Below are 26,282 nucleotides of genomic sequence, written 5' to 3'. Positions count from 1 at the left end.
AACAGGAGAGGCCAGAAAAAGGGTAGTCTGAGCCAATATAATGTTTGGAATCAAATACAGGACTGACCCTCTAGGGTATTCTCTGGTTTTGTTTATGAACATGATCTTATTTTAGAAAGAACAGCCTAAAATACTGAAAAGTCATGGTTCTGGGATCTGATCCCCTTGTACTTTTAAAATTTTATACCTGCATTTGCAACTGAACTTGGGTACTTGGCCTTCCATTCTCCCTTCTGTCCCCCGAAAACAGAAAAACAGATAACGTAAGCTCAAATGTCTAGTCACTCAGAGGCCTCCCAGCTATCTTGGCTGAATTTCATGCTATAAGCTATTCTGTGAACCAAGGCTGCACTGAAGCAAAAATAACCAACCAACCAAAAGGCTCTTCCTTGACCTCTTGAGCTGTTTTCGTACTTTCACTGTGGGCAACATCTATGAGTTGCAGCATGTTTGAGAGAAGAATATTTCTCTTAGTTTTTAAAGGGAATGTGCTTGCATGAACATTTAGCACTCACTAATGAGCTGTTTATTTCAAGACTAGGTACTAACTGCAAACTTCACTGCCATGTTCTTCTGGTTACATGTCCAAAGGTACCGCTTCCATCTTCTCTCCCTCTCTGCCCTGCGTAAGACACAGGGGAGAACAGCCCCATCCCAGGGAATACGCTTTCAGTGAGTCACAATGACTCACCCCAAGGAAAGCTCAACAAAGGCTGTGTTGTGCTGTTTCACAGTAAAGCTAGTGACCCAGTGGTTACTGCTACTTTGCTGCTTGCAGGATAAACAGAATAATATGATAGTTGTGTATTCAAGAAATCTTGCATCAAATGGAATGACCTTTTTTTCCCTGTAGATCTGTAATTATTTGATTTGCTTAAAGAGTGTTTTCATTTAACAAATGCAAAGACCAATTAAATGTTTAAGTGGGAAAACTTCCCAGCAAAGGCTAGAATGATAATGGCTTTTTTTAATGACTGTCAAAACCAGCTTTCCTAAGCAGAGTTTGATGTTCCGTTGGCCCAGTTATTTATCCAGGTTACTTCTGCTCCCCACATGTTGTTACCTCCTTTCAGCAGAAACTCCATTTTCTCTAATGTGAGCTTGCTCGCACGTTTGACAACATTGTCTTTTGTTAGACTGAAATACTTTGCCTGTGAGCAGTTACTGGTGTGCTGCATCCAGGTTTCAGACTACATTGCTTGAAGTCTCCATCAGTTTATTACGCTACAGCTTGTGGAGCTTGTTTAGGCCAAAGGAATGAAAGGTATATGTAAAGCCAAGAATGTACTGTAAAGTCTTAACAGTCTAACCAAAGAATTATTAGTTCATCCATGTTGAGCTCTTATACAAGTTACATACAGTGAAAAGTGATATACAGAAACTTTCTAGTATCTACCCTTTCACAGGTGTCACACGTCACTGCCTCTCAGGCAGACATCTTCAGGCAGGGATGGGGATGCAGGACCTTTGCATCCCAGAGCAATACAATGGTGGTTCTTTCTTCCTCCTCGCTCTGATACCCACCTGGAGTAATTTTTGTTACATTATACTGCACATCTCCACACCGTGCATGTTCTTCCTTGGTCTGTAGTTCCGCGTTACATCCAGTTTTACTGTCAATGGTGTGTTTTTATGTATATTGAATATTGTCCTTTGTTCTCTGCGTTATCTCTAAACCTGGTTTTGTGCAGCTTCCAAGGTTGCTTTCTTTAATAGCCAGTAGCTGACCCCTGGTGAACAGTTTACAGCCCTAGGGCCTCCACTATCCTCTTGTACCTGGGCTTTCAAATCTCCTTATATCACCCCATGTCTGTATCTATGCTGCATTTTATTCAGGGGTCATAGGTACTGCGTTCTATATGGAATAGTGAATTGTTATCTGTTCATTACAATACATATCATAGAATCACAGAACAGTTTGGGTTGGAAGGGATAAAGATCATCCAGTTCCAACGCCCCTGCCAAGGGCAGGGACAGCTGCCACTAGTACAGGGTGCTTGAAGCTCCATATACATTAACCAACTGCATTACAACACACAGCCACCTAAAGCTAAGCAAAAAGTTAAAACAAATCAGGCAGTAGTCACCTAGTCCCTAGATAACCTGTTACAGCCACGTAAGTTAACTAAACCCAAGCCCCAGGCAGGCTGGAACAAGTCCCCATGAAGCCTAACGAACGAGTCCTAACGCCTGTGCTGTCAGCTTCACAAGCAGCCCTTGCCATGTTGCAAACAATGGCAACACTTTTACTGGCTGGCAAATCTCTGAAATTTTATCGATTTCATCTTGCATATGGAAAATTACTTTTATGCTGTTTAATTAAATTCTATTATTAAATATGCATTTACTAAACATTCATATTGGCAGTCTTATTCTTACATAATCACTCGTGTTACATATTATAGTTGGGTTTAGTTATAGCTGTGTTTACAAATAGCATAGCATAAGTGCCTGCCTATGACCTTCATGATGAGTTCTCCCTGCTTTATAATATGTATTTATCATCCTTCGGGTTAGGCTCACTCACTGAAGCTTAAGCCAGAAGGTGTCCACAAAATTGGCACAAAAAGTTTTAGAAAAAACAACAAAACATGTTAAGGCAGTGTTTACCCTGACAGCCATTACATTTGAACAAGAAACATGCCTGTCTGTTCAGAAAGATGTGTTCCCAGTTCTTGGACGAATCCCCAGATCCAGTTTCTCCAGCTGGTGCCTGTCTGGTGCTTTATTCTCTCTGACCACTGCATTTCCAGGAAGCTATTTTTGATTGTAGGTGAAGTACAAGTAGTACCAAATCATTCCTTTTCCTTTTGCTCACTCTTGTGAGTTTTTAAGTTGAAAACACTGTCTTTTGGCCTTTGGAGTGGCAAGAAAATATAGGGTTAGCATTGTAGAAGAGCACTGTATCACTATCCTTGGATGTGATACTGTAAAGATTCCATAAAGAAATTCAAATACTAATCTGTATGGGTTAGTCTTATGTAACCTTATGTTATTTACCAAAGTGATTTGAAGGAAAAAGGAAGATGGAAGTGTTCAGCATTATATGCAAAGAAATAAGCAAAGTATTCTATTATTATACACAAAGAAATGAAGTTTTGCATAGGTTTTTAAATGAAAAACTCCAGATTCTTTGTAATGTGAACAAAATCAGCGAGCATCAGTATTATATAAAGTACGATATAAATTCTGTGAAGTCTGAGATATCAGGCTAGACTGGAGAACAAGGTAGAGGGTTATGGCACCTGTTCTGATGGTTAAATCAGTGGATGCTACAGGTTGCTTGGCAAGTATATGGCAATTTTCAACAAATGACAGGGAGAGCAAAGTGAGGAAAAAACATAAACAAACCTCCTGGTACACTCAACACGCTGCAACTAATGATTTTAGCCTGATTTGTAAACAAGAGGAAAAGTACAGATGAAACATAAAGTTATGTAATTTGAAACTACTTGGAACTGTGAAAGCCTCATTTCTCTCTATCAAAGATGATAAAATTCACAGAGATGAGAGGTATTTGATCTGACGAATTGCCATACACAGAATGTTCTTAACAGAACTATAGTAACCTGGTTTCCAAAGCCTCGTGCTCTTGCAAGCATGATGTATTTGTGCTCGCATGGAGAGTGCCATTTTATACAATACACTCGCTCATTAGTCTTGGGCTTTCAGTCACCTTCAACTTGTCCACCAGCTACTTGCTTCAACATATAATTTGGGCTCCTAGCTCATGCTAGCTCTCTTGGGCTTAACACATATGGTCTTTAAAAGCTTTCTATTGACACAACTTCCATTTTCTTTCTCTATGCACTCCCAGGACTGTCAGCAGTGATTTTAGTTTGTTTCTTACTTCAACTGTGAAGTTGACATTTCCTTTACAAAAACTGGGAAGGTCCAAAGTTTCTAAGTATTCCATTCTTATTCCAGTAAGTGTAACAAGTACCAATGTATTTAGAAAGATTATGTTTGGTGACAGACTCTCATCTCTCTCTTCACCCTAATAGTTCCCTTTCCAGAAAAAACGTAATTACTGCAAGAGCAATTTATTTCATTACCATTATGGGAGACTTCAAAGGAAATTGGTTGGATTGAAATAGTGATATCACCCTGGCAACTTTTTGAAAAGAGCATTTTGGTAGGAAATATTGCTGAATGTAAGGGTATATTTAATGGGAAAAAATGCCTTATCCTATTCTTTTGACCAAAGATTTCAGTCTTTTTATATATATATGTGTGTGTGAATATATATATATTCATGTGTGTTAATTGTTTTTGTTATTGTTACTGGACTCTGTTTTTCTCCTATGAATATAAATCCCTTCCCCTGTATTTGTCTCATATTAAGGTCATTCCATCCAAGAAATAGACTGTTTTTAATCCAGCAGTTCTACCAAGTGTCAGGTGGTTTTCCTCTTTCACAAGCTCATTTTTAAGTAACATTTAATTGGTCTTAATTAGGGAGAAAACTATCCGTTATTGATTTGGAAGTTAAAGCTTTACCTGACTGCACACACATGTTCATTCACGCTCAAGTGCTTTTATACTGTCCTGTTAAAAAAGGTGTTGGTGATCTAAGGTGCAGATATATGCTACAAGTCCTGATTATTGCACTCTTAAGGTCAAGACTTACCCTTGACATCAGGGAAATGGTGGCAAAAGTTAGGGTATTTGTATCTCCAAACCATACAATGCACTTCCAGGATACATCTGATTCCAGCTGATCCTTGGATTCAGCTGTGAGTAACATTAATCTAATTAAACAAATGTCTATTTTTGCCAATTTCCTATGACCGGCTTTCTGTGGAACATCATTTTCTGAAACTAGAGCTTTTGTGCAAGAGCAGCTATAGGTTTGAGGTATTTGAATTTTGCCCCTACTGCATGATTTCATGGTGCCAGACATTGTTCCTACTGTAGGAAGGCATTGCCTTAAAGCTGCTGTTGTTAATGGCTTCTATCAGAAGAACAGAAATGAAGTGTTTTGTTGCAGTATCTCTGTTTACAGGTCAGAAATAGCGCCAATCCATGATCTCTGGTATGTATTAGTGTTTCATATGATCAGTTAGAGGTATGTAATGAACAGGTTTAACTCACAATGAGTTACGTTCATGCAAAATATGCTGAACCATTTGCCCTTTTCTGCAAATGTATCATTTGCATGAAAAACAAATTTTAATTGCAAGCTGACAAGCCTATCTTTTTGTGCTATTTATACGCTTAGCATCTAATTGCATCACCTTAGCACCTCTTGTTGCGTTTCTGGGATAATGCATTATTTTGCATAATACTGGGAATTATGTCTTAGTCCTTATAGCTTTGGAACACTGAAAATGCATAGTTTCTCTGATTAGTAGTCGAAGCAGGTCAGGCTGCACAGGAAGCCAGAGGGAAGGTTGTGTCTAGTGTAGGTGGTGTTTTCTTTGTGTTTGTTTTTTAAGTTTAATGGAAATATTCTATGGTGACTGCTTACAACCAGACATCTCAGATGATATTTATGCAAATATTGTTTGAATTACAATCTTGTGATTTACTGGATTGTAGATAATAATTTAAAGTTGCAGTTTTGGTCCTTTCAGCTGTAGCCTCCCATTAGGTACTTAAACAGTGGTGGTCTCCTTTATTAGAACTACTGACACTGTATTAGGAATGTGTTTGAGTATTCTGATGTTACTATTTCATGCTATTGAGCCAAAATAGGTCTCTTCACAGACAATCTCTGCCTATGAAAAAATTAATTATTGATTCAGTTTTTCATTCAGAAAATCTCAAAGTGGCTTTTATGCTCTTTATGGAAGAAATTTGCACTAAACTGGAACAGTTGAGCAAACCATCAAAAAGAACCTTACATGTTCATGGCTGAAGGATCTGAACTCTTCCCTCTGCAGCTCCAAGAAAACTGAGAAAAGGAGAAGGCTCTTTGATTAGAAATGTAGCTCTCACCTTTCTTTCTCTAGCAAATTTATTTGAAAAAAGAGACTCTTCGTAATTCACTAACTTGTCAAGTTTTATAAAGATAAGTGTTATAGAGAATCTAATTATGTGAACCTCTCTAAATGAGAGTCACAATGGTTACTAGCCTTAAACAAACTGCTTCAGGGTGGTTTGCATGTGCTTCCGAAGTGGCAATCTTTTATCAGAAGCTTTCCTACTTGAGGGAGACCAAATTGAAAGGGACTGGCAGGTCGAGTAGTCTAGTAGAATTATATTCAAAGTGGAAAGTTTTGTAGAGGAAGACACTAGTCATATAAAGACCACACAAGATGCTTATAATAGTTGGGAATTTCAGCAGCACTGCTGAAGCTGCCTCTAGAAATGAAGCTGTAAGTACAGCACCACAGATTGAGGCCTGGCTGTAGTCATTAGGTTTTGATAGGTTTTCAGTTATCGCTGTTTAATTGTGACTTTCTGTCTCGCTTTTGGCATAAACCAAAAAGACTGTCAGTCACAGCACAAGTGGTATTTAGCTATTCATAAGTATAAATTCTTAAAGAAAAAAATATATTTAAGGTTGGCTTAGCATGTAAGTACAGCATTTGTAGTTGGATGTAAGGTGACTTTAGTTGTCCTTTATTTCTTCCTCAGGGTGTCACTTATAGCCACTTAAATAATAGCAAACTATATTGAAACTAGCATGGACGTAGGCTGTGGCTATATTGGCCTTTGAGTATACAGGAAATTATGAGAATTCCACTTTGTCTGAGGTGCACAAGAACACAATTACTATTTAAAATAAACTCTACCAAGAGTTTAGTCATTACTTTAAATGACTCTATCAATCACCACGTTCTTTAATAAGACTACCTTTCTTGTGCTAGTTGTTTTCCCGTAGAGTTTATGCTTAAAAACAGACAGCCTCTGTCACATTTATCTTAAGTGGATCTCCCCAGGGCAGCAAGTAAATGTAAAACTCTGTTTACAGCCATTTTTCATTTCCCAAGCCTTTTAATATCACTCTCTCAGGCTTATTTCTATGTCATTCACTTCATAATGTACGAAGTTGTCTTCCTACTTTCTACTGCTTTGTATGAAGCACACCAAACAGCAATTTCAGTCATCTTGAATGAGTACAAATTAAATCAAAGCCTGATGAAAATACTTTCCTTCCATGATGATTTCAGAGGTGGATACTGAAGGATATATCGCATCACATTAGTCAGGAGGTTATTTTTCTTCCTCTTCCCTGCAAAATGACTTCTATTTTCAAAGAGGCATCATTTTATGGTTTTGTCTATGGCTTCCTAATACTGAGTCTCAAAGCTGCTACGGGAAAATATGGCTACATTTCAAAACCTATTGTTTGGAGCAGCTGGGGATTATTGGCTTTAAACATCTCAGTAATCCAATACAGTGCTATAAAACATAATTTAAAAATGCAAAGGATTAAGATTTCCTTTCATAGGATTCTACAGAACTCAGAATAGGATTCTACAAAACTTAGCATTTTTAAAGCAACTTCTATTGCTAAAGATGAGAATCACCACTTCTGCAAAGATTTTATTTATGTATTTAGTACATACAAATCTTGCCATGACCTAGAATCCCTCTGTAGTAGGATACCCCTAGTACCTTGGCTGTTTGCACACCATATATAAAGTTATATATATATACTTTGCAGAATTGCAGCCTCTGCTTATAATCCTTTACAATTGCATTGTGTTCCTGTGCAAAACAGCAGAGTATGAACTCGGGGAGTATAAGGTTCTCAGCATTCAGTGGAATAACTAAAAGACTTTTTTTCCCAAATATCTTTAAATATGAAAAATTTCCTTTTCTTGACTAAACACTTCTGTCTCATAAGGCTAATTATATTTTGTGAATGACACAAAAGACTTTATATCAATTTGCATTCAGATGAGGGTTGTTTGCTGTTCACTCCAGTGAGACCTGAAATATGCTTCAGCAAGAAGATTCAGTGTTTCAGAAGGGCTCACGGGGTGTTAGTTTCTGGCGGTCTGTTTTAGAATTGCACATTGGGAAGAATGAGATTTACCAGTTACTTACACAGCATGAAAATCTTTTCTTATATCAGAAGTCAGAGCTCTTGTCATTTAAACAAAATGTTTTACATTAGGCTACTGCATATGGGCCTTTAATGCTTGATTCCCAGTAGATACATATATACATGACTAGTCTCATGGGGTTAGTCATATTCATAAAGTCAGTTTGCTATATATTAAGTCCTTTCATTTTTAATTTTCCTCTTTTGTATGCGATGGGTAAGGGCCACGGTCCTGGTACTTTGGGAGGGAGCTCTGCTGGTGTATGAATAGATCTCTATGTCCCAGAGCTGTCCTGGGATAAGTGGTTCGTTTGGAGAAACAGAACTCCATCTCCTAATGGGCTGATTTCCTGACTGAAAAGACATGCAGAAAGCCCTTAACAGCTGGGGTGCAGCTGAAAGTTAAAAAAGCTGACATTGCCTCATTCCATTTAAAGTAGACCTTGCAAATGATGATACACCAGTGTTGTACCTCTCTCAATTCTGCGTATCATGTAAGTAGCTCTGTCAAGGAAAAATCAGGCATACTCTAGTTCCAGTGGAAAAATGCAATAATCCTAATTCCAGTTTTGTCCAGATATAGGGTATCTCACAGAAAGCTTGGCATTTTTCAGGACTAAAGGATTTATTTTAAGAACTGGCTTTGCTATCTGTGTCATGGAAACCAGATGTGTTGTATAGCAGATCTTGATGTGTTGCATAATTTTATTTCATGTAAATAAAATGAGATCCTTTCCTTTCCACAAGTATGTTGTATAGTGAGTTTAAGCTAAAAAGTATTCAGAGATTGATCTGATAATGCAGAACAGTTTAAAATCAAAAAGTAATCAAGAGAATAACTTAATTTAATTTTAAATGTGGAAGGTACTTGTTCTTATTTTATCTTGTTTCATAAACAAAAGGGACCAGGCTATTTGTTTACCTTTACGTACTGTTTTCTTGAAATGAGTCAAGGGAAGAGAACAAAGTTTGTTAAACAGGGGAAAAAAAAATTAAAACCAAATGTTAGGTTATCAAGATGTGTGAAACTAAACTGGTTAGGGCTGAATAGCTTTCTGCAGCAAGAACTAGGATCCTTAAAAAACATTTTTATATTAATTTGTATGTATTTCTTGAAAATACTTGGGCATCAGGTATCAGGTATTTTGAATGCAGCAGTGTACAAGAGGATAAAAATACCTGCTAGACTGAACTTCTGCTTTTACACTGCGATGCATATGTTCACCAATGCACGAGTAATGAAACAGTTGTGCACAAAACTATTCCACATCCCTCAATTCATGTACTTTACTAAAAACTCCCGAAGTAGTTAAATTCATTAGACATCCTGAAGATTGACCAGTATGGGCTCAGTGGGACTCGACTGATTATTTGATCTGGAAATCTTTTTCCTACCTTCTTTCCATGTGAACTGCTTATTTTTCATGACCTCAATTACAGTATTCAAGGAAGAAAGAGACTTTTAGCTAACCATTTAAGTTAAACCAGGAGTATGAGCCCTGAGGCTGCTCAGAACAGCCCTATCCCAAAAGCACAAAAATGCCCAGATTCTTGTTAGCTTTGCTATGCCTGATTACAGGGAGGAGGGCCCCTGCAGGGCTGGGGGCATTGCCTGGCTGCAGTGGGTCTCTCCCTCCACAGGCACCGGGGGCTCAGCCAGCTGTGCCCACCTCTCCGTTCTTATGCCCAAATCTCAGGCACTCTTAACTCCAGAACTAATATGATACAATATTTATTCTGTCATTAAAAAACTATTCATTTCCTTGTCTGATGATAAAATTATTGTAAAATAGATCATTCATCTTTTCAGCTAATTCTAATTACAGCTAAAATCTCATTTGGTCTGGGAGTTTACTATATTTACTTGATACTTTTGCAAAACATTTCAGAACATAATCATCCATTATTATATTGCTACGCTGTGCTCTTGACTGCTTTCTGCCAAGTGTATTCCTGAGAACAATTGCTATTTTAATGTATCATCCAGAAGTTATGGCCTAGACAAATTAGAAAAATTGTTTCGTCTATTGTAATTTGGCATATGGTCATTTAATAGCCCACAGGAAGTCATCATGATTGTTTGGGATTATTTTTGCTATAAATATGATGAAAGAAATTTAAAATTGGCTAGACTTCACTTCCGCGACTGGTCTTGTCATTAGAACAGTGTTTGCTGGCTCTTTAGTTTTATCTATTAGTCATCCGTGAACAGTCATTCAGATTTGTGCGTGAAGTTTTGTAGAGCAGACTGACATTTTAGCTTAGCCTGTCAGAGCAGGGGTAAGCCTGTCGCACCACCTCTGCTGGGCTGTGCTGCGCATTGGGAGCTCTGCGGTCTCAGGGCAAGGGCAGCGGAGGCGATGTGTTGGAGGAGTCAAGACCCTGGCTCTACTCCGTGCCATAGTCTGTGGGCATGGTTATACAGTTTTTCAAGTTGATGACAGATGTGTTCTGAATTAGTTGACTAGCATACCTTCTTTAGGAATATTGATGAATTTTATTTTCTAACAGCAGAAGAACAGACTTAGGTTAAAATTGAAACTTGCTGGCTTTTAGTTTCCAGAATTCAGTAACGACTGCAAGTGTGGAACATAGACATACCATCTATGTAGGTACAAGTGCCCTGAAAGCATGCTCTTGCAATTATTTAGAGATCTCTCCTTACATCTGAACATTCTGTGTATACGCCTCACCATGTATGTGACTAGACACTGTTTTAACATTTCTCAGTCCTGCATACCTCAACTGATAACTTACACGGACAATGTTTGGGAATCTTATTGCACTCATGTGCCTTTCTGATGTGATTTGACCTTGTGTGGTGGCCACTTAAGTCTTTTTTCCCTTTATCCCTGCAGAGCTATTATTCAGTACCAAAATTGCCAACATTTGCTTGTATGCAGTTAAAATATGTTAATGGAATTCTTCCTTATGAGAAAAAGTCCATCTTAGTTCAAACCTGGCATCCACTACATTTAAAGAAGTGGGAAGCAGATTTTTTACAGATTTCTTAGGAAAACAGGATTTCAAAATTAAATGTTGTGCAATTCTAGATAACAATGGAAAAAATCAGGATGTTGCAGTTTGGTCAATTGCCCACGGAGATGGCTTTGCTGTCATTGAGGAATATAATCCATGTGCAGAAATAACAATAATGTTGAGGATAGTTGCAAGACTGATTTTGTGAAAAGACGAGAAACATCCACAGCAAACGATTCTGACAGTTCGCTATCTGTGTAGTGTTGTGCAGTGCCTGGGTAGAAGTGCTGCACACAGAATTTGCGGACGCTTACCAGAGCAGCGGTCCTGGCAGCTGCGGCAGCTAATGTCTTCAGATCCGTATTCCACTGGTACAGGGCTATGAGGTATTTTTCCACAAGAGAAAAGGAATTTCTTTATAAGTTCTTTAACAGTTTTTCCATATTTTCAGCTTGAAGAAGTAGGAAACTGTAGGCTTTCAGCAGCCAAGTTGATGTTAAAATGTTTGAAAGGGTTTAAGTAGATTATTTGGGGGAAAAAAAAGAAGATAGAAGACGGCTTTGTTGTTGTTAATAATACTGCTTTGGCTTTTAATTAAGTTTATTTTAGCTTTAACTTTTTAAGAGTGTCTTCTGCACCTTTCCTTTTAGGAGGAATATAGTTTGTAAAAAGCCAAATTGTAGTGGTTTTGAATGTAAGTAATTTCATAAAGTTCAGTGGAACCCTGTTCATTTATTCTGTTGGCTCTTCTTGTGCCGATGGGAGTTGGAGGGCTCACTGCTGTGGCAGCCGCTGTGTAACTGGACAGAGACTGTGAACTTCAGGAAGGGAGAAGGCGAGAGGGGCACAGGGAAGCCAGGGAGACACACTGCCTGCAGCTCTAGCTTAATTGCAGCCTATCGAGCAGTAGGTCACTTACTAAAGAGCCAACCTGGTATGACTTGCGTGGAGTCCTTTCACATTATAACTCAAAACAGAAGCAATTACCATAAAGAGACTTAGTGATTTCTTTTTAGCCCAAGTAGTGAATGAGAAATATTTTTATTATCTTGAAGACATGTTAGCCTTGTGGCTTCCTCTCTGTACATTTATATGCAGAGGATAAAACAAAAGGTAGCAAACAGTTTTTGCTTTAAATACTTATTAGTAAATTAAGCATGGTTTTGTGATTACGATTTTGTTTCCAGCACTTCACTCTTGAATAGCTGATAATAAGCAGCTTATGTATCAGCTTGGCTCTTCCATTATTGTTAAGTAAGTATCTTTATAAAGTGTTTACTGATTTACATAACAGTATCGAGAAGTTTGGGAATAATGGTCATATTTGTTTACTTATTTTCATCATTGAGATCATTATGTGATGTTAATGATGAATAATTATCAGTGAATTTAATTTTCAAGTGCATCCAAAATCTATTAATGCAAGCAGGTTATTATTATTTATTTATTTTTCACAACAGGTTTAACAATGCACAGCTGCCTAAGCATACCTTCCTATTTCATTTCTGCTTGGAGCATATTATTCATGCTATAGATCCCTATAGCAATTGTACTTGCCCAGTGTAATTAGGTATCCTGTGCATGGCACTGAAGACCATTTGGCTCAAAGGAGACTCCATACCACACTACATCTCAGACAGCAGTATCGTTGGTTAACAGAAGGCGATTATGAAGCAGACTGAACTGGCCTTAATACGTAGAATTTGGTTGCATCCATAAATTTCTGTAGACAAAGCAGCCAAAAGAGGTGACCTCACAGCCTGCTTGCTGTGGTGTTAAATTTACACCTGGCACAAGGATGTAAACCCAGAGGTGTTTACTAAACAGGACAGAATAACTAATTTTACAGCTGTGGGATTAGTAGAGAATTTGATGGCTTATATTTAAGAAAACTTACTATTGTTTAGTAAAGTTAAATGATACGGAAACTTAGTAAGTAAATGTTGCATATTAAGGGGTTCAACTTTATTTTTTCTGTGCCAAACTGGGGGGTAAAAGAAGTGTCCTTTCTTTTTAGGAGTAGCTATTATCATATGAATGCACTATGATAACTAGTGTTGAAGGGCTTTTCATATTTAAGCCACTTCCACCACAGACCTAATGCTCCACACTTCACACGCTTATATTGTATCAGAATGAAAGCATTTTTCTGACCAAAATAATATTGCTTTCTTTTTCATGTCTTCCATGCTGGTATGAGTCATCTGTAATGTGACATCATACAACAATAGTAAAAAATTAAATGGATACACCAAATGTACTTAATAAGTATGCTTAGGAAAGCCAGGTTATATTTGCATCTATACGTGTGACTTTCGTTTAATTCATTATGCTGGAGCCATTGTGGTGTTGTAATTGGGGTGATTTCAGTTTTCAACAAAATAAAAAGAAAAACATCATTTTTTGAGGAAACAAACCCAAATATTTCATTCCTTAATTATGAATTACTTATTTATAAACCCCTGTCTGTCAATATTGGGTGTGTATTTTTCTGTAGCTGTGCAAAGGGTGCTAGTGAGATGTTTATCTGTTTCTGGAGTTATAGAATTTGATGTATGTTCAAGCTTTTCCCTATATTCATAATTTCTCCACCACAGATACCGTGTGTAAGATCTCCTTATTTCTCATTTAAAAAGTCATGCTGTTTTAAAGAAGGTGGTAGCATATATTTATACACATGCCTGTATGAATATAACTTTGAATGTTTTATTACTATCTTGCAGAAGAGTAAAGTGAATTACACTGAAAGCTAAACCAAACATCGTAGGGACCTTGTAAAACTTGGCTGTTCTGTAGAGATTGGAGTACTATGTGTTGGAAACCCCATGGGTAGGTGAAAGCGGCCTTTTTGATGGATCATTAGCTGCTGGAGGTATAGACCTCAGTTCAGTTTTCACTGTATTTCGCAATTTTTGCTTCAAATATTAATTCTGACCTAGTGTTTTAAGAATTATTAGAAAGTAAGAAATCAACATCATTCTGGTAATTTAAATCACAGGGAAAGTAGGAACAAATAGCCAAATCAATTGTTATATTATCAAAGGTACCTGAATATGTTTTTATTTGTTTGTGGCATTTGTCATCACCAGCACAAAGGCAGCCAAATTGGCAATCAGTGCTGCTTCTCTGCTTCGATAACTTGATCCTCAGAGGGAGGCAGAAGGGCTACTTCAAGGGTAGGGTCTAAATCCAAAATGTAGGTCCTTGGAGTTCTGTCAGCCGCTGCTCCTGCCTAGAAAAACATAGGTAGTTATTTTCGACATGAAAGTCTGTTGGTCATGAAAAGGCATGTGTAGAAATAGTCCACTCTTCATAAGCAAGTATCTTGGTATCTATCTTACATCTAAACCTATGGCTTAACAGCTTGATCTAAGCTCCAAAGAGGGTGTCGATATAAATTAGGTGTTTCTATAGCTACCTTGCATCTTGGGCTAAATCCATTTGGAAGAATCATGAGAGAATATGATTCTCTATCTTTCAACTCCCAAATGAGGGCCCTAACAAGCAAGTCAGGAGATTTTACAAGGTGGCAGGTACATGTAACAAAACACCAAATATACTCATTACTCAGTATTAATAATTATGAATATATTTTAATCTTCTTATTATCTTGACATTTCCCAAGGCAGTCCTAGTTTTATTTTCTTAATAAAAAAGAATTGCACCTCAAAGACATAACAAAACTATCTTCTCCATTTTTTTTTCTTTCAGGAATTAAGTTGGGAAGCTACAGAGCATTAAGGTGATGTGTTTAATGTGTGGTGGCATCCTATGTGCAGAACATTTTATCTGAAACTTTTCAGTAGCCCCAAACTTCTTGACTTCCAAGGTGGAAGGGGTAGATTCTTGGATACTCCTGTGCCTACAAAATAACCAAAAATGAAGGAGGACAATTGTTTACATGCCGCTCTTATCTGCCTGGGTGTGCTGTATTACAGCCATGCCGTAACTACAGACAAACTGAACCACGCAAGGCCATCACTTCATGGTCACCATGAAAAGGGAAAAGAAGGACAAGTTCTGCATCGTTCAAAAAGAGGCTGGGTGTGGAATCAGTTCTTTGTTATAGAAGAGTATACAGGACCAGATCCTGTACTGGTAGGAAGGGTAAGAAAGAATTTGGTTTTCATTCTTGAATTTTTGCTTTCTTTCCTTGCCATTGCTTTTCTGTTGTATTAGTTGCTTCTTCAGCAGCTGCCTGATTCACCTAAGAATTAATCGTTCTATTGTAGCTCAATTAAGGTCTTAAGCAATATACTACCTAAGTCAATACAGACTTTTCCATTGACCTCAACAGTCTTTGAATGAAGGGGTACAAGCTGTTATCTGACACGACAGCAGGAACCACAGCAACCACTTGAGCAACAATATGCATCAAGAATATCTGGTATCATCCTTGGGTCTTTAAAAATGGTCATTAAAATGTAATGCCTTAACCCAGCAGCTCAGTAAAAGTGTACTGCTCAGTAGGTATCTCTTCATTTCTTCAATGTTATGTTATCAGTAAAACTAAATATATGAAGGCTATGTATAGAGGAAGATATATATCTATGTACACGCATCCTGGACTAATATTTTATTCTGTTAGTGTCTAACACAAACAGAATATAAATACATAAATATAAATACATGGTTGTGAAAATAAGAAGGTAAGGTTTTGTTACTTCCTTTACAACGAAGAGGTTGTAATTAAAAACTTGTTGGCAATCACCGATTGGCTCATTCGTCACATCCCGTTTGTCACTTAACAGCTTTTTACATACATTAGTAAGTAGGGTACAAAATCTTTGTAAAAGTGACTCTTCCTTCCAACCTCATTTGAAAAAAGAACCTTTTCTAAATATCTTCTCATGCATTCTCTTCCTTAAATCTTAAACCTTAAATCTTAAAGCTTGGGTCTCAGTAGCACACTACATGCAGTAGCATGCAAGTCTGCGCAGGCAGCTTCTCTGAGCGCAGGGCAGATGTGTTCACAGCGTGTGCCTGCGTACGGATTATCACCTGATGTAAGACAAGATTTTTGAAAACTATGAAATGATAATATTTCCTGAACTTTTTTCTTTCATAAATGCATATATAACAAGTATACCATCTTGTTAAGGTGTGTCTGTTTCTCGTTTTGTAGCTTCATTCAGATATTGATTCTGGAGATGGAAACATTAAATACATTCTCTCAGGTGAAGGAGCAGGAATCATTTTTGTTATCGATGACAAATCAGGGAACATCCATGCAACAAAGACACTGGACCGGGAGGAGAGAGCTCAGTACACTCTGACAGCACAAGCTGTAGACAGGAACACTAACAGACCTTTGGAACCACCTTCTGAATTCATTGTTAAAGTTCAAGATATAAATGACAACCCGCCTGAGTTTCTTCATGAAAACTACCATGCCAATGTGCCAGAGAGATCAAACGTAGGTAAGTACTCGTAAATGTGCTTCAGCTCCTGGCCCTATGGAAGATGTTGCATCGTCAGTACATCATGGCTTTATTTCTTATTGGGAAGTAAAATTTACTTCATGCTCAGCCAGTGGCTCAGTCAATTTGTCTTACTTTGCTGACCAAATCAAACCCTGCACAGCTACTAGCTGTCACGATTGAAGTGTCTCTAGATGGTTCCTAGAACAGGACTATTTCCTTCTAGGAAGGAATGTGAGTGTCCCCTGGAATTTATGGGGTGTGAATCCTCTGGGGTAAACATCATCATTCCCTTGGCAGAGCTGCATAACAAAGCTAAGGAGTTACTGCCACACTATCTATTCCATTTTCGTCTTCTGTTTAAGCTTCTGTCTATCTCAGAGATTTCTACAGGAAAGATTTCTCTGCAGCTTACTGAGGAAAATGTAAACAGAAAACTATTATTTGGCTAATGACAAAAACAATCTAAGGCTTAAACTACCGAGGAAAAAAACTATACTGGTACAGAGTGACTGCTGGCTTCTATATATTCAGTGTTTAGAACATGAATCCACATCACAGCTGATGACAAATCTTTTTAGATCACACAAGTCTATTTTGTCGTATATAAATGGCCAAGTACATTTCTTTTTCATTTACCGAATCTGGGAAAAAGTTAAGAAATAGTTATGCTGTATGACTGAAAGCATCCGCACGCTTCTTACAGACACATTTGCTTCTGACTGTATTCCTTCTGTGTTTGCTTTCCACTTTTAGGTACATCAGTTATTCAGGTAACAGCTTCAGATGCTGATGATCCCACCTATGGGAACAGTGCCAAATTGGTTTACAGTATTCTTGAAGGTCAGCCGTACTTCTCGGTGGAAGCTCAAACAGGTATTATTGAGCAGTTTATTTGAGTAGGACCTCATAACTGGAATACATTAAAATGAAGAACTAAGTATATTGACTGAGGCAGTACAGTTGGATATATCTACTGACGTGTTTGTGCAAAGCTTCCTTCATTCTCTCTCGATTCCAGCTAAGCTTTTTTGCTGGCTGGTCCCCTGGTATTCAATAGAGCTTCTGGTTACACTACACTAGAGCAATGATGCTGTTTCTTTTGTGGTATGATATGATATATGATATGATATGTTATGATATGATATGATATGATATGATAAAAACGGCAGTTTCAACGCTGAACTGTAGTTTTTCCAGGATTGTTCTGTGTTCAGCTGTGTTGAATATTTCGGCTACTTTCCTTGCATAGCATGATGCACAGTGTAGGGAAAACAGAATCTGCACCAACACTGCAAATATTGCTGTGTTTTAATGCAAGCTAAAAATGCAGTGTCCAATTTCTCCTGATGTGAACATAGGAAAATTTGTATGTGCCATATTTTCTTTGTATTTATAGGAATTATCCGAACTGCCCTTCCAAATATGGATAGAGAAGCTAAGGAAGAGTATCATGTTGTAATACAGGCAAAAGATATGGGAGGACACATGGGAGGCCTCTCAGGGACAACCAAAGTGACAATTACACTTACAGATGTCAATGACAACCCACCAAAGTTCCCACAGAGTAAGTAACAACTTCTTTGCATTTACTACCAGTACCTGTATTTGTATACTATCAGATCTATTCAAAAAGCAGTAACTGATGGATTATCACAGCACACATGTGAATAGATAAATATTACATACTGCTAGTAACATACAGAGCCTTAGAATCTGGATTATTTCCTTTGTGTTGCAAAGTGAGACGCTTTTTAAGGTTAAGATTACATTAGAAGGATTCCTAACCCTACAGTTCATTTTTTAAACCACTGGGCCATGTTATATTAGAAATATACCTATGGTATGACCAGGGAGACATAGTGTGGACTTTTCTGTTAGTGGAGAAAGAAGCCCTATTTCTTGAGGGCCATCTTGTGTGTTAAATCAAATTGGTCAAGAATACTAGAAAATGTACCTGCCCTGCAGCAGTGCTGGATTAGCTGGTTTACCTTTTTTCCCTTTTTCATAATTCTGCTGTGGATGGTGAAAGACACTATAAAAAAGCAAGTAGCATTCATTACTCTGCTCAGACCACAAGAACTTTTAGAAATCATTGCAGGGAAATAGGAGGTTAAAACAAAAAATCACGGCAGAAATCTCTCCAATTAGACTGACAGCATTTGAAAGAAGTCTCCAAGTGGCTTCGTGTCATGCCTTTCAGTACTCCAAGTTCATAGCTATTTGCAAGCATAGTTATGGTAGTCATTTTCAAGGAACAAATCCAATTTGATTTTTGATGAAGATGAATAAAGAAAAGATCTACGTTATGTTCTTAAAGCTGTATTTCTCAGGCTTGAAGTCTCATGCTTTTCTTGGCCCTTGATGAAAATGTTGTACAATCTATTAATGGCTCCTGATTATGCCCTTTCAGGTCTTTGACAGACCTTCAAGCGAGTGAGCATCATTTTTTATTTCACATAGCCTTTCATTTTAAGTGTTGATGCTTTATCCTTTACTTCTCTAAACACTCTGTGGATGGCGAATGTCCGTAAGAATAAAGGTTAAGACTGGATATTCCTCAAGACTTATATTTACCATGACAGTCCAAGCTAAATTTAGTACAATTACATTTCTAAATTGATGGTTGAAGTGTATTGCTGGTGGTCAAACAAAGCAATTTTTTATACCTGTGCTATTTATTTTTCACACATAAAATTAATCAGGACTGACATTAACAGATTCAGTCTTCACAGTTGGGTGGAAGTACATTAGTGGACCCACACATCTGTTCTGCAGCTTATCTCTGCATGGGTTTCTGTTGGGTTTGTTTGGAGTGCAGTGCACACACCAGCCCAGCCCAGCCTGTTTCTCCTCTGAGCAACTGGTATGACACTGATACACCCTGGATAAGACCATCTCTCTAACAGCTCTTTTTCCGATGTTGCAGCTTCCTGGACCCTCATGCAAAAGTTTAAATTACATAGCCAGTCCCTAAATGTAAAAATCTATGTCAGCATTTTCTACCATTCTAATAGGAAAGTATTAAATCCTAAAAATGTCAGGTTTTACATAGCTCACAAACATACCTTTTCACTCAAATCATAACCTGGAACCCCAGTACATGGTATTTTGTTGATTAATTCCATCAAGTGATGGATTTTTCTCTAGAAATTCCAGCCACTTTACTGAGTATTTTGGGAAAATATTTAAAATTATCAGAAATGTTAAATAGCAGTTACTAAACTTAATCATCTAACGCCAACTTAAAACCTTAATTTGGAATGCTTTGTATCTCAGAAACAGGTTTGGCCTGTTCATATAGACATTCAAATGATTGATTTTTTTTTATTATTTTCTTTCTTCTTGTTCTTTTTTTTTTGTTGTTGTTGTTCATTGCTCAAGCACTTAATGAGTTATGTGCTTACATTTTGGGTTCTTTGTGACTGGAGTTAATGACCTATTCCAATGACATGTGCCAATTGTTTTTATGGGTAATGAGCCAAGTCCCTGCCTGGTGTAAGTCTCCTGATGTTCCTAGGGTGCTCGTGTAGCGACAAAGAGCAATTATGGAGCGGAGGATAAATTAGATTATTTTATTTTATTATGCTTCCCCCCCCCCCCCCCCCCCCAACTCATTAATGCTGATGTGCTGATGAAGTAGCAGAAAATGCTTACATAGATTTGTACATTTAGGATCAGGTTATGTTATCCAAACTGTGGAGTGGGTTGGGAAGGTTGTGAAATCAATGCTGCCTAAAGGACAACTGTTGGAGAGAGATCTATCCAGGAACAGTAATGCTCTCCTCTGGTGCCCCTGAATACACAAGGGAAAAACTGTATGGCAACACATCTATGGGATGTTTGGGGATGGCTTTCCTGCTGGAGTTTGATGAAGGAAAGCTGTTTTCTGTTTGATATGGAATGCCACACAAATTGGTATGTATTCTCTGTTGTGTTGAATTTTAAGCGTCATTGCTACTGTACGTTCACCCTCCAAATTTAAGCCATAGAAAGCAACTGATCTATTCTTTAGCCAGCACAGCAGAGAGGTCTTATCCAATTTGTTGTATAAAATTTATGGCTCCTGAATGAATGGGCAGAAATGCTTCTGGACTCTAGAGACTTGAAGGTCATACTATGAGTCGTATGAAAGAGAGTTTTCCTTCCTTTTTTGTAATAATGTTTCTTATATGAATGATAACCTTGATGTTACAACGATTTCTGCATTCGGAATAATTGATTGTCTTTTTAACCCTACCCTGAACAGAGAGATACACAGATGTGTTGTAAAACATCAGTAGGGAGGTAATGTTACATAGATTAGCAATGTGCTTCAAGATTTCACAACTGACTTGCTTCTCAGAGCTCTTTATAATGTAACATTCCTTCAGGGAATTTGAAAATGTAAAAAATTACTGTGTTTATTTGGAACTTACAAGTTAAACTAGTAAATACACAACTGGAGAGCAGACTGCATACTTAAGGCAGATGCCTTTTTTCCTTCCACCAGGTGTGTACCAGATGTCAGTGTCGGAAGCAGCTGTTCCAGGAGAGGAAGTAGGAAGAGTGAAGGCCAAAGATCCAGACATTGGGGAAAATGGCTTAGTAGCTTACAGCATCATTGACGGAGATGGCATGGATATGTTTGAAATTACAACAGATTACGAGACTCAGGAAGGTGTTGTAAAGCTTAAGAAGGTGAGTATTACCTACCAATGTGTAGCATTCTTTGTTGTTGACAGAAGATTTGGTAATAATGGATTAGCACCTAAGATCAAATATCAGTAAATGCAATTTCACTTAATTTGTTTCTAGAGCTGTGATTAACTCTTAATATTCCATTTCCCCATTAGCTGAATTGGAATGGAAGAAAATAACCCAGAAGAGTTACATAAATACTGTACAGTGGATAAATTGCACAAACTAAATGAATTCATAATAAAACGTCACGGTAAAATACAATGCCATCAGCTTCATTGTTAATGAAGTTTTGCCTAGTGCTGATAAGTAGCACACATTCACTGTTGCTTTATGTTCGGTCTGAATAGCCTCATGCCCTATAGTTTGAATTCTTCAACTGTGCATTGTCCACAATATTGTTCTGAAGGAGTCACAGGCTATGAGAAAAGCAGCAAAAATACGGAGGTGATCTCGGATACAATCCATCAGCATGCTCTTTAAAAGTGTTACTAAATGAATTTTAAATTACAAATGATAAATCATAAATCTTATTCATTATTTCAGCATTATTATTTTGCCCTTTGTATCTTTATAGCTATTAATCTGTCCTGGAGATAACCAAAACTGAAAGGAGAAGGCCTGGGCAATTTAATGTGAAAGTTAGCCCTGCCTTGCACATTGGGATGGTCTCGCAGAAAGACACCCAGAGGTCTCTTCTGGTCAAAACTCTGCTGTGGTTCAATTACTCTCTCTGTTGTAGAGGTGGGAGTGTGTTATTTGTGTGTTTTACAATGCAGGTGGAACTGTCACACCACTAGTCTATGGTGTTAGCAGACTGTGACTTGTGGTTGGCACCTGCATGATCATTTTGAGGTTCCCAGTGCTGCAACGCTGCGGCCATGCCATGTTACTGACAGCACAGGTGTGCTGTGGCTTTTCCCAGCCTCCCAAAAGGACTTACCTCATGGGGCATTATTTCACCTCCCCATTGTAAAGTGCTCCGAGATCTATGGATTGAAAGACAGACAGAAATGAAAGCACTGCAAAGCATCTGCACATTTCCCCTACTACTTAAATAATTTAACTTCTCTGGGTCCATAATTTAACTTCTCACGATGCTCCCAGTTCAAGCCACATCCATATCTCTAAAGGAACACATGCCAGCTTGGGATAGGCCAATGCTGGCATATTGTGGGAACCCCTTTCCTATCCATTGCTGTTTTGTGTTACATGGGAGGCTGTATGAAGAAAAGGTTAATTTTCCCAATAATGATGGTCTCCTGAGTGATACAGCAAGCAAAGAGCAAGACAAGGACCGTGTCGTGACATCTTGAGCGCCTTCCTATGCTGCTCCATACATAGAATGTAGCTCCTTCCATTTGAGTCTTGATGTTTTTAAATACACACATTTCAGTCTAAGCTTGTTGACAGATGCTCACATTTGTTTTATGTCATTGAATACTAGGGGACTGCTTACTGCTTTTACACTCTACTTCTCCTAACTGTGGCATGTGTTGTCTTATTTCTCACAGCTCTTAGATTTTGAAACCAAAAAGTCCTACAGTCTGAAGGTAGAGGCAGCCAATGTACATATTGACCCTAAGTTCATCAGTAATGGGCCATTCAAGGACACAGTAACAGTGAAGATATCAGTGGAAGATGCCGATGAGCCACCTGTATTTTTAAAGCCAAGTTATGTTTTTGAAGTACAAGAAAATGCAGCATCTGGTACTGTGGTTGGAAAAGTGCATGCCAAAGACCCTGATGCTGCAAACAGTGCTATAAGGTATGCTTCATCAGAGCAAGCTGTTTCTTTCTAAGCATTAGCTTTTAGAATTGTTATGCAAGTTATTAAGATAGTGCGATAGATCTAGCACAGTAATATTCTACATTCACCCAGGATGTTAATAAATTTAACCATATAGCATTGTTTTTAATGAGTTGTTCCATAAGCTACTAGCTTCTCAAAGCCTATATCACTAAGCAAGTGGTACCATAGCTATGTCTAATTAAAATAGGACATCTGTGTTAGGCTCTATTCTAAATTACATTTTCTATAAAATATCACAGCATTTTTTTCTTTCTCAAAAGATACAAGTCTACACAGTAGATTAGAGATTATGTTGGGTAATTGTTAAATATTAATTGCTAATGTACAAATACACATAACCCTACTTTCCACTGTTACATTGGATAGTTTTCTTTTTGTTTATTTTTGTTCATTATGTTCTCCATGTAACTTAAATTATGAAACTCTTGTTTTGTGGGTATAGTTGACAATTCAAAGAATTGCAAGGTAAAGATAGGAAAACCGGAGCTGTATAAAACTGTATGAATGTGTAGATAATGGGTAATATTTATTAATCTGGTATAATCAATTAAAATTCTGAGTAATCCAAAGATCAGAAGACTTAAAAGATCTTAATGATTAACATGAAACAGAAGAAAACTTAAATATCTCAGTAGATACTTTTATCATGTTTTATAAGAGAGGAAAATGAAGAGTATTTTGGGGCTTTAATGGAGACTTCAAAGAACACCAGTTTTCACTTACTATAAACATTGTGATGTAATATTTTTTCTAAATGTAGACACCAGCCAGGTGAATCTCCTTTTAAAAGAGCACATATCACCCCTTTGACAATGATATTAAGGATAACAATAAGTGTACTAAGAATTATTTAAAAATAATAACAATATAGAACAAATTTGCATGCATGAAACTAAGTCCTTCCATCTAATTACTGACTTTCAATCTGCTTTAGATATTCAATTGATCGTCACACTGACCTTGAAAGATATTTTATTATTAATGCAGAGGATGGCAATATCAAGACAATAAAAGCTTTGGATAGGGAAGAAATTGCTTGGCATAATATCTCTGTCTTTGCAGTTGAAGTCCGTAAGTATTTCACTGAGGTATTTTATAATCAATGATATAAATTCTGTAGTCTTCTAATTGTCTCAGTTTGACAAGCTGTGAAAAATCCCAGTAGAAATGCTTCAGCCTATTCCATTTTCCGCTGGATACTGCTGGGATTTTGTTTGTTTTGAGGAGTTTTCCTGCTTCTGTTTCATTTTGGGTTTGCTTATTCTTATAGACAAACAACACCAGGAAGCCAAAGTTCCAGTTGCAATTAAGGTCATCGATGTCAACGATAATGCTCCAAAATTTGCAGCAGCCTATGAAGCGTTTGTTTGTGAGAATGCTAGAAGCAATCAGGTATGCCTGTGCCCACCACCTTCCCTGCGCACGGACTGCTTTCTTCAGGGTGTTAGCCCAGTTTTGTGTCGGCAGCTCAAATAAGTGGTAGTAAACAAATGTTTATTTTGAAATTTTGGCCTAAATACCCCAAAGCACACAGAAAGGCACTTTCCTGTGTTTTTATTTTGAACTACTATCAACAGTTATAGATACAGTGCTTTGTGCGCTGAAGGTGACTGATGTTGAGTGTGAGTATCCACCATCCCATGGGCAGCAAAGCGGGCTGGGAGCAGCTTCCCCATTTGTGAGCCTGTTTCGGATATTACAAAAATACTCAGTCCCTCCTGGGAAGAATCACAGTACAGTGCTCGTAGAGCTTAGCCTGCAGGTTTATCCTTGAACAGTCTGTGAGGAAGAGGGGTGAGTACCACAGAGAAATACGGCCCTACATGATATCTGTACTTCTGCATGTAGTGTAGCAGTTTGAAAAGGATGTTGTGCTACCTCTTTCTGAACTGCTGAATTTTATGCGGAATTTTATTTAGTCTATTAAGTTAACATTAACACATATTTGTGGCGTATACTGTTACATCTTTAATTCTCCATTGGTTAAATATAATAGTAAATAAAGATTGCTTGTTCTAGGTTTGAGTCTGCTCTATGTTTATAATTGCAGACACTTTTCAGGCATGTAGGGGGGCTCTGCCCTTTTTTTGTACTCAAGAGATTTCTCAGAATGCTGTCTATATGTGATGTATCCAGAGAAGGAGCTGTTTGTTTACAGAGTACTTTTCTTTTACAGCAATTTATTACAATTAGTGCTGATGACAAGGATGACTCGGCCAATGGACCAAGATTTATCTTCACTTTACCACCTGAAATTATTCATAATCCAAATTTTACACTCAGAGACAACAGAGGTTTGTGTGAAGATTCCCTGTATACTAGAGTCCAAAGAAATGACAAAGTAAAACTAATGGCCAACATAATGTTATGCAACAGCATTTTCATTAACTTGGACAGAGTGTCTGTTTTCCAGAGATTTAGGGGAGGAAGGCAGAAAACATACAGCTGAAATACAAGGATGTTCTTGGAATAATGTGATGCTTGTTAACTCGCTTTCATTTTCTTGAATACATTTTTAAAATTACATAATAATACCCTGCATGAAGAATCCACTGCCATTTTATCTTCCTGGAAGAGGGTGAAAAACAATGACAAAAACTTTCACTAAATATAATTGGCAAATCACCTCGATTTAGAGAAAACGTACTTGCTAAGCCAAAATTGTTAGGTTGCTTGTATTTGTTCACTTTACTCTGCTTGCTGTTTTTTGTAAATTATGGATCATGTGAGATGTGGACTAGATTCCTAATGGAATAAAATCACTGCCATGCTAACCTTTTGTAGGAAATACAAATTTGGATTTTTGTTGTGAAACATACCCACATTGGGTGTATCTCAGGACGGGTATCCTGATTCCTTTGCCAATTTTCTATCCATGAAATATAGTATAAATCTTGCATTCAGATTGACGTTAAGATATAAGAAATTTGTGGGGAAAAATCCAGGCATAGGGGAGTGTCCAAATTTATTTGATCATCTAACATAAAATCATCAGCGAACCTAACTTGGTGAGGAAGGCAGAAGGGGGTAAATGGAAAAAAGACAAGTCTGCCATTATACATATTTATTCTATTTATTTAATGATAATCAGTAGGATATTGTCATTCAATGTTCATTTGCTATTTTCCTGTATGGGGAAAAAAACTGCTTCAGCTTCTAAGAAATTGGTTTTAATTAGCAAGCTTTAATGTTTGAAGGAAACTTGACTGTTTTCAGAAAAGTAGAACTGGTTTAAATAACAAATCCAAAATATTTCTTCTAGATTGCCAGAAGTACAAAAGGCAACATAATCCAGATGCATGATTTCAGTAAAAACTTCTTTTTCTCAAGTATTATGTTGTGGCATACTGTATATCTCTGTCAGCATCTGAAGTGAGGGCAATTATCATCA

The 26,282-nt window shown here is 37.5% G+C and overlaps 1 protein-coding gene and 1 long non-coding RNA gene across 4 annotated transcripts in view; one reads left to right on the top strand and one right to left on the bottom strand.

Annotated features, from left to right (window-relative positions):
• The window catches only part of CDH11 (cadherin 11), a 247,215-nt gene that overhangs the window by 211,733 nt on the left and 9,200 nt on the right, over positions 1 to 26,282 (top strand). For 2 of the 3 annotated variants that reach the window (XM_055818805.1, XM_055818806.1), the window contains exons 4-12: positions 14,690 to 15,085; positions 16,104 to 16,398; positions 17,155 to 17,274; positions 17,798 to 17,965; positions 20,891 to 21,078; positions 22,593 to 22,846; positions 23,826 to 23,962; positions 24,162 to 24,283; positions 25,068 to 25,185. In XM_055818805.1, the coding sequence (XP_055674780.1) occupies positions 14,858 to 15,085; positions 16,104 to 16,398; positions 17,155 to 17,274; positions 17,798 to 17,965; positions 20,891 to 21,078; positions 22,593 to 22,846; positions 23,826 to 23,962; positions 24,162 to 24,283; positions 25,068 to 25,185 (1,630 nt within the window). In that variant the 5' untranslated portion in view covers positions 14,690 to 14,857. Of the gene's footprint in view, positions 1 to 13,701; positions 13,808 to 14,689; positions 15,086 to 16,103; positions 16,399 to 17,154; positions 17,275 to 17,797; positions 17,966 to 20,890; positions 21,079 to 22,592; positions 22,847 to 23,825; positions 23,963 to 24,161; positions 24,284 to 25,067; positions 25,186 to 26,282 lie in introns of all 3 variants that reach the window. The other variant, XM_055818807.1, reaches the window with a different exon arrangement.
• LOC114011713 (uncharacterized) overlaps positions 13,868 to 26,282 on the bottom strand; it is a 34,574-nt gene continuing 22,159 nt past the window's right edge. Inside the window, exon 3 of the long non-coding RNA XR_003553762.2 lies at positions 13,868 to 14,210. This is a non-coding gene — a long non-coding RNA (uncharacterized LOC114011713). The remainder of the gene's footprint in view (positions 14,211 to 26,282) is intronic.

The sequence above is a fragment of the Falco peregrinus genome, chromosome 14, assembly GCF_023634155.1.
Source record: "Falco peregrinus isolate bFalPer1 chromosome 14, bFalPer1.pri, whole genome shotgun sequence".
In the NCBI taxonomy this organism is placed as follows: Eukaryota; Metazoa; Chordata; class Aves; order Falconiformes; family Falconidae; genus Falco; species Falco peregrinus.
Note: the sequence above shows the minus strand (reverse complement) of the source record. Positions and strands in the feature narration are given on the sequence as shown.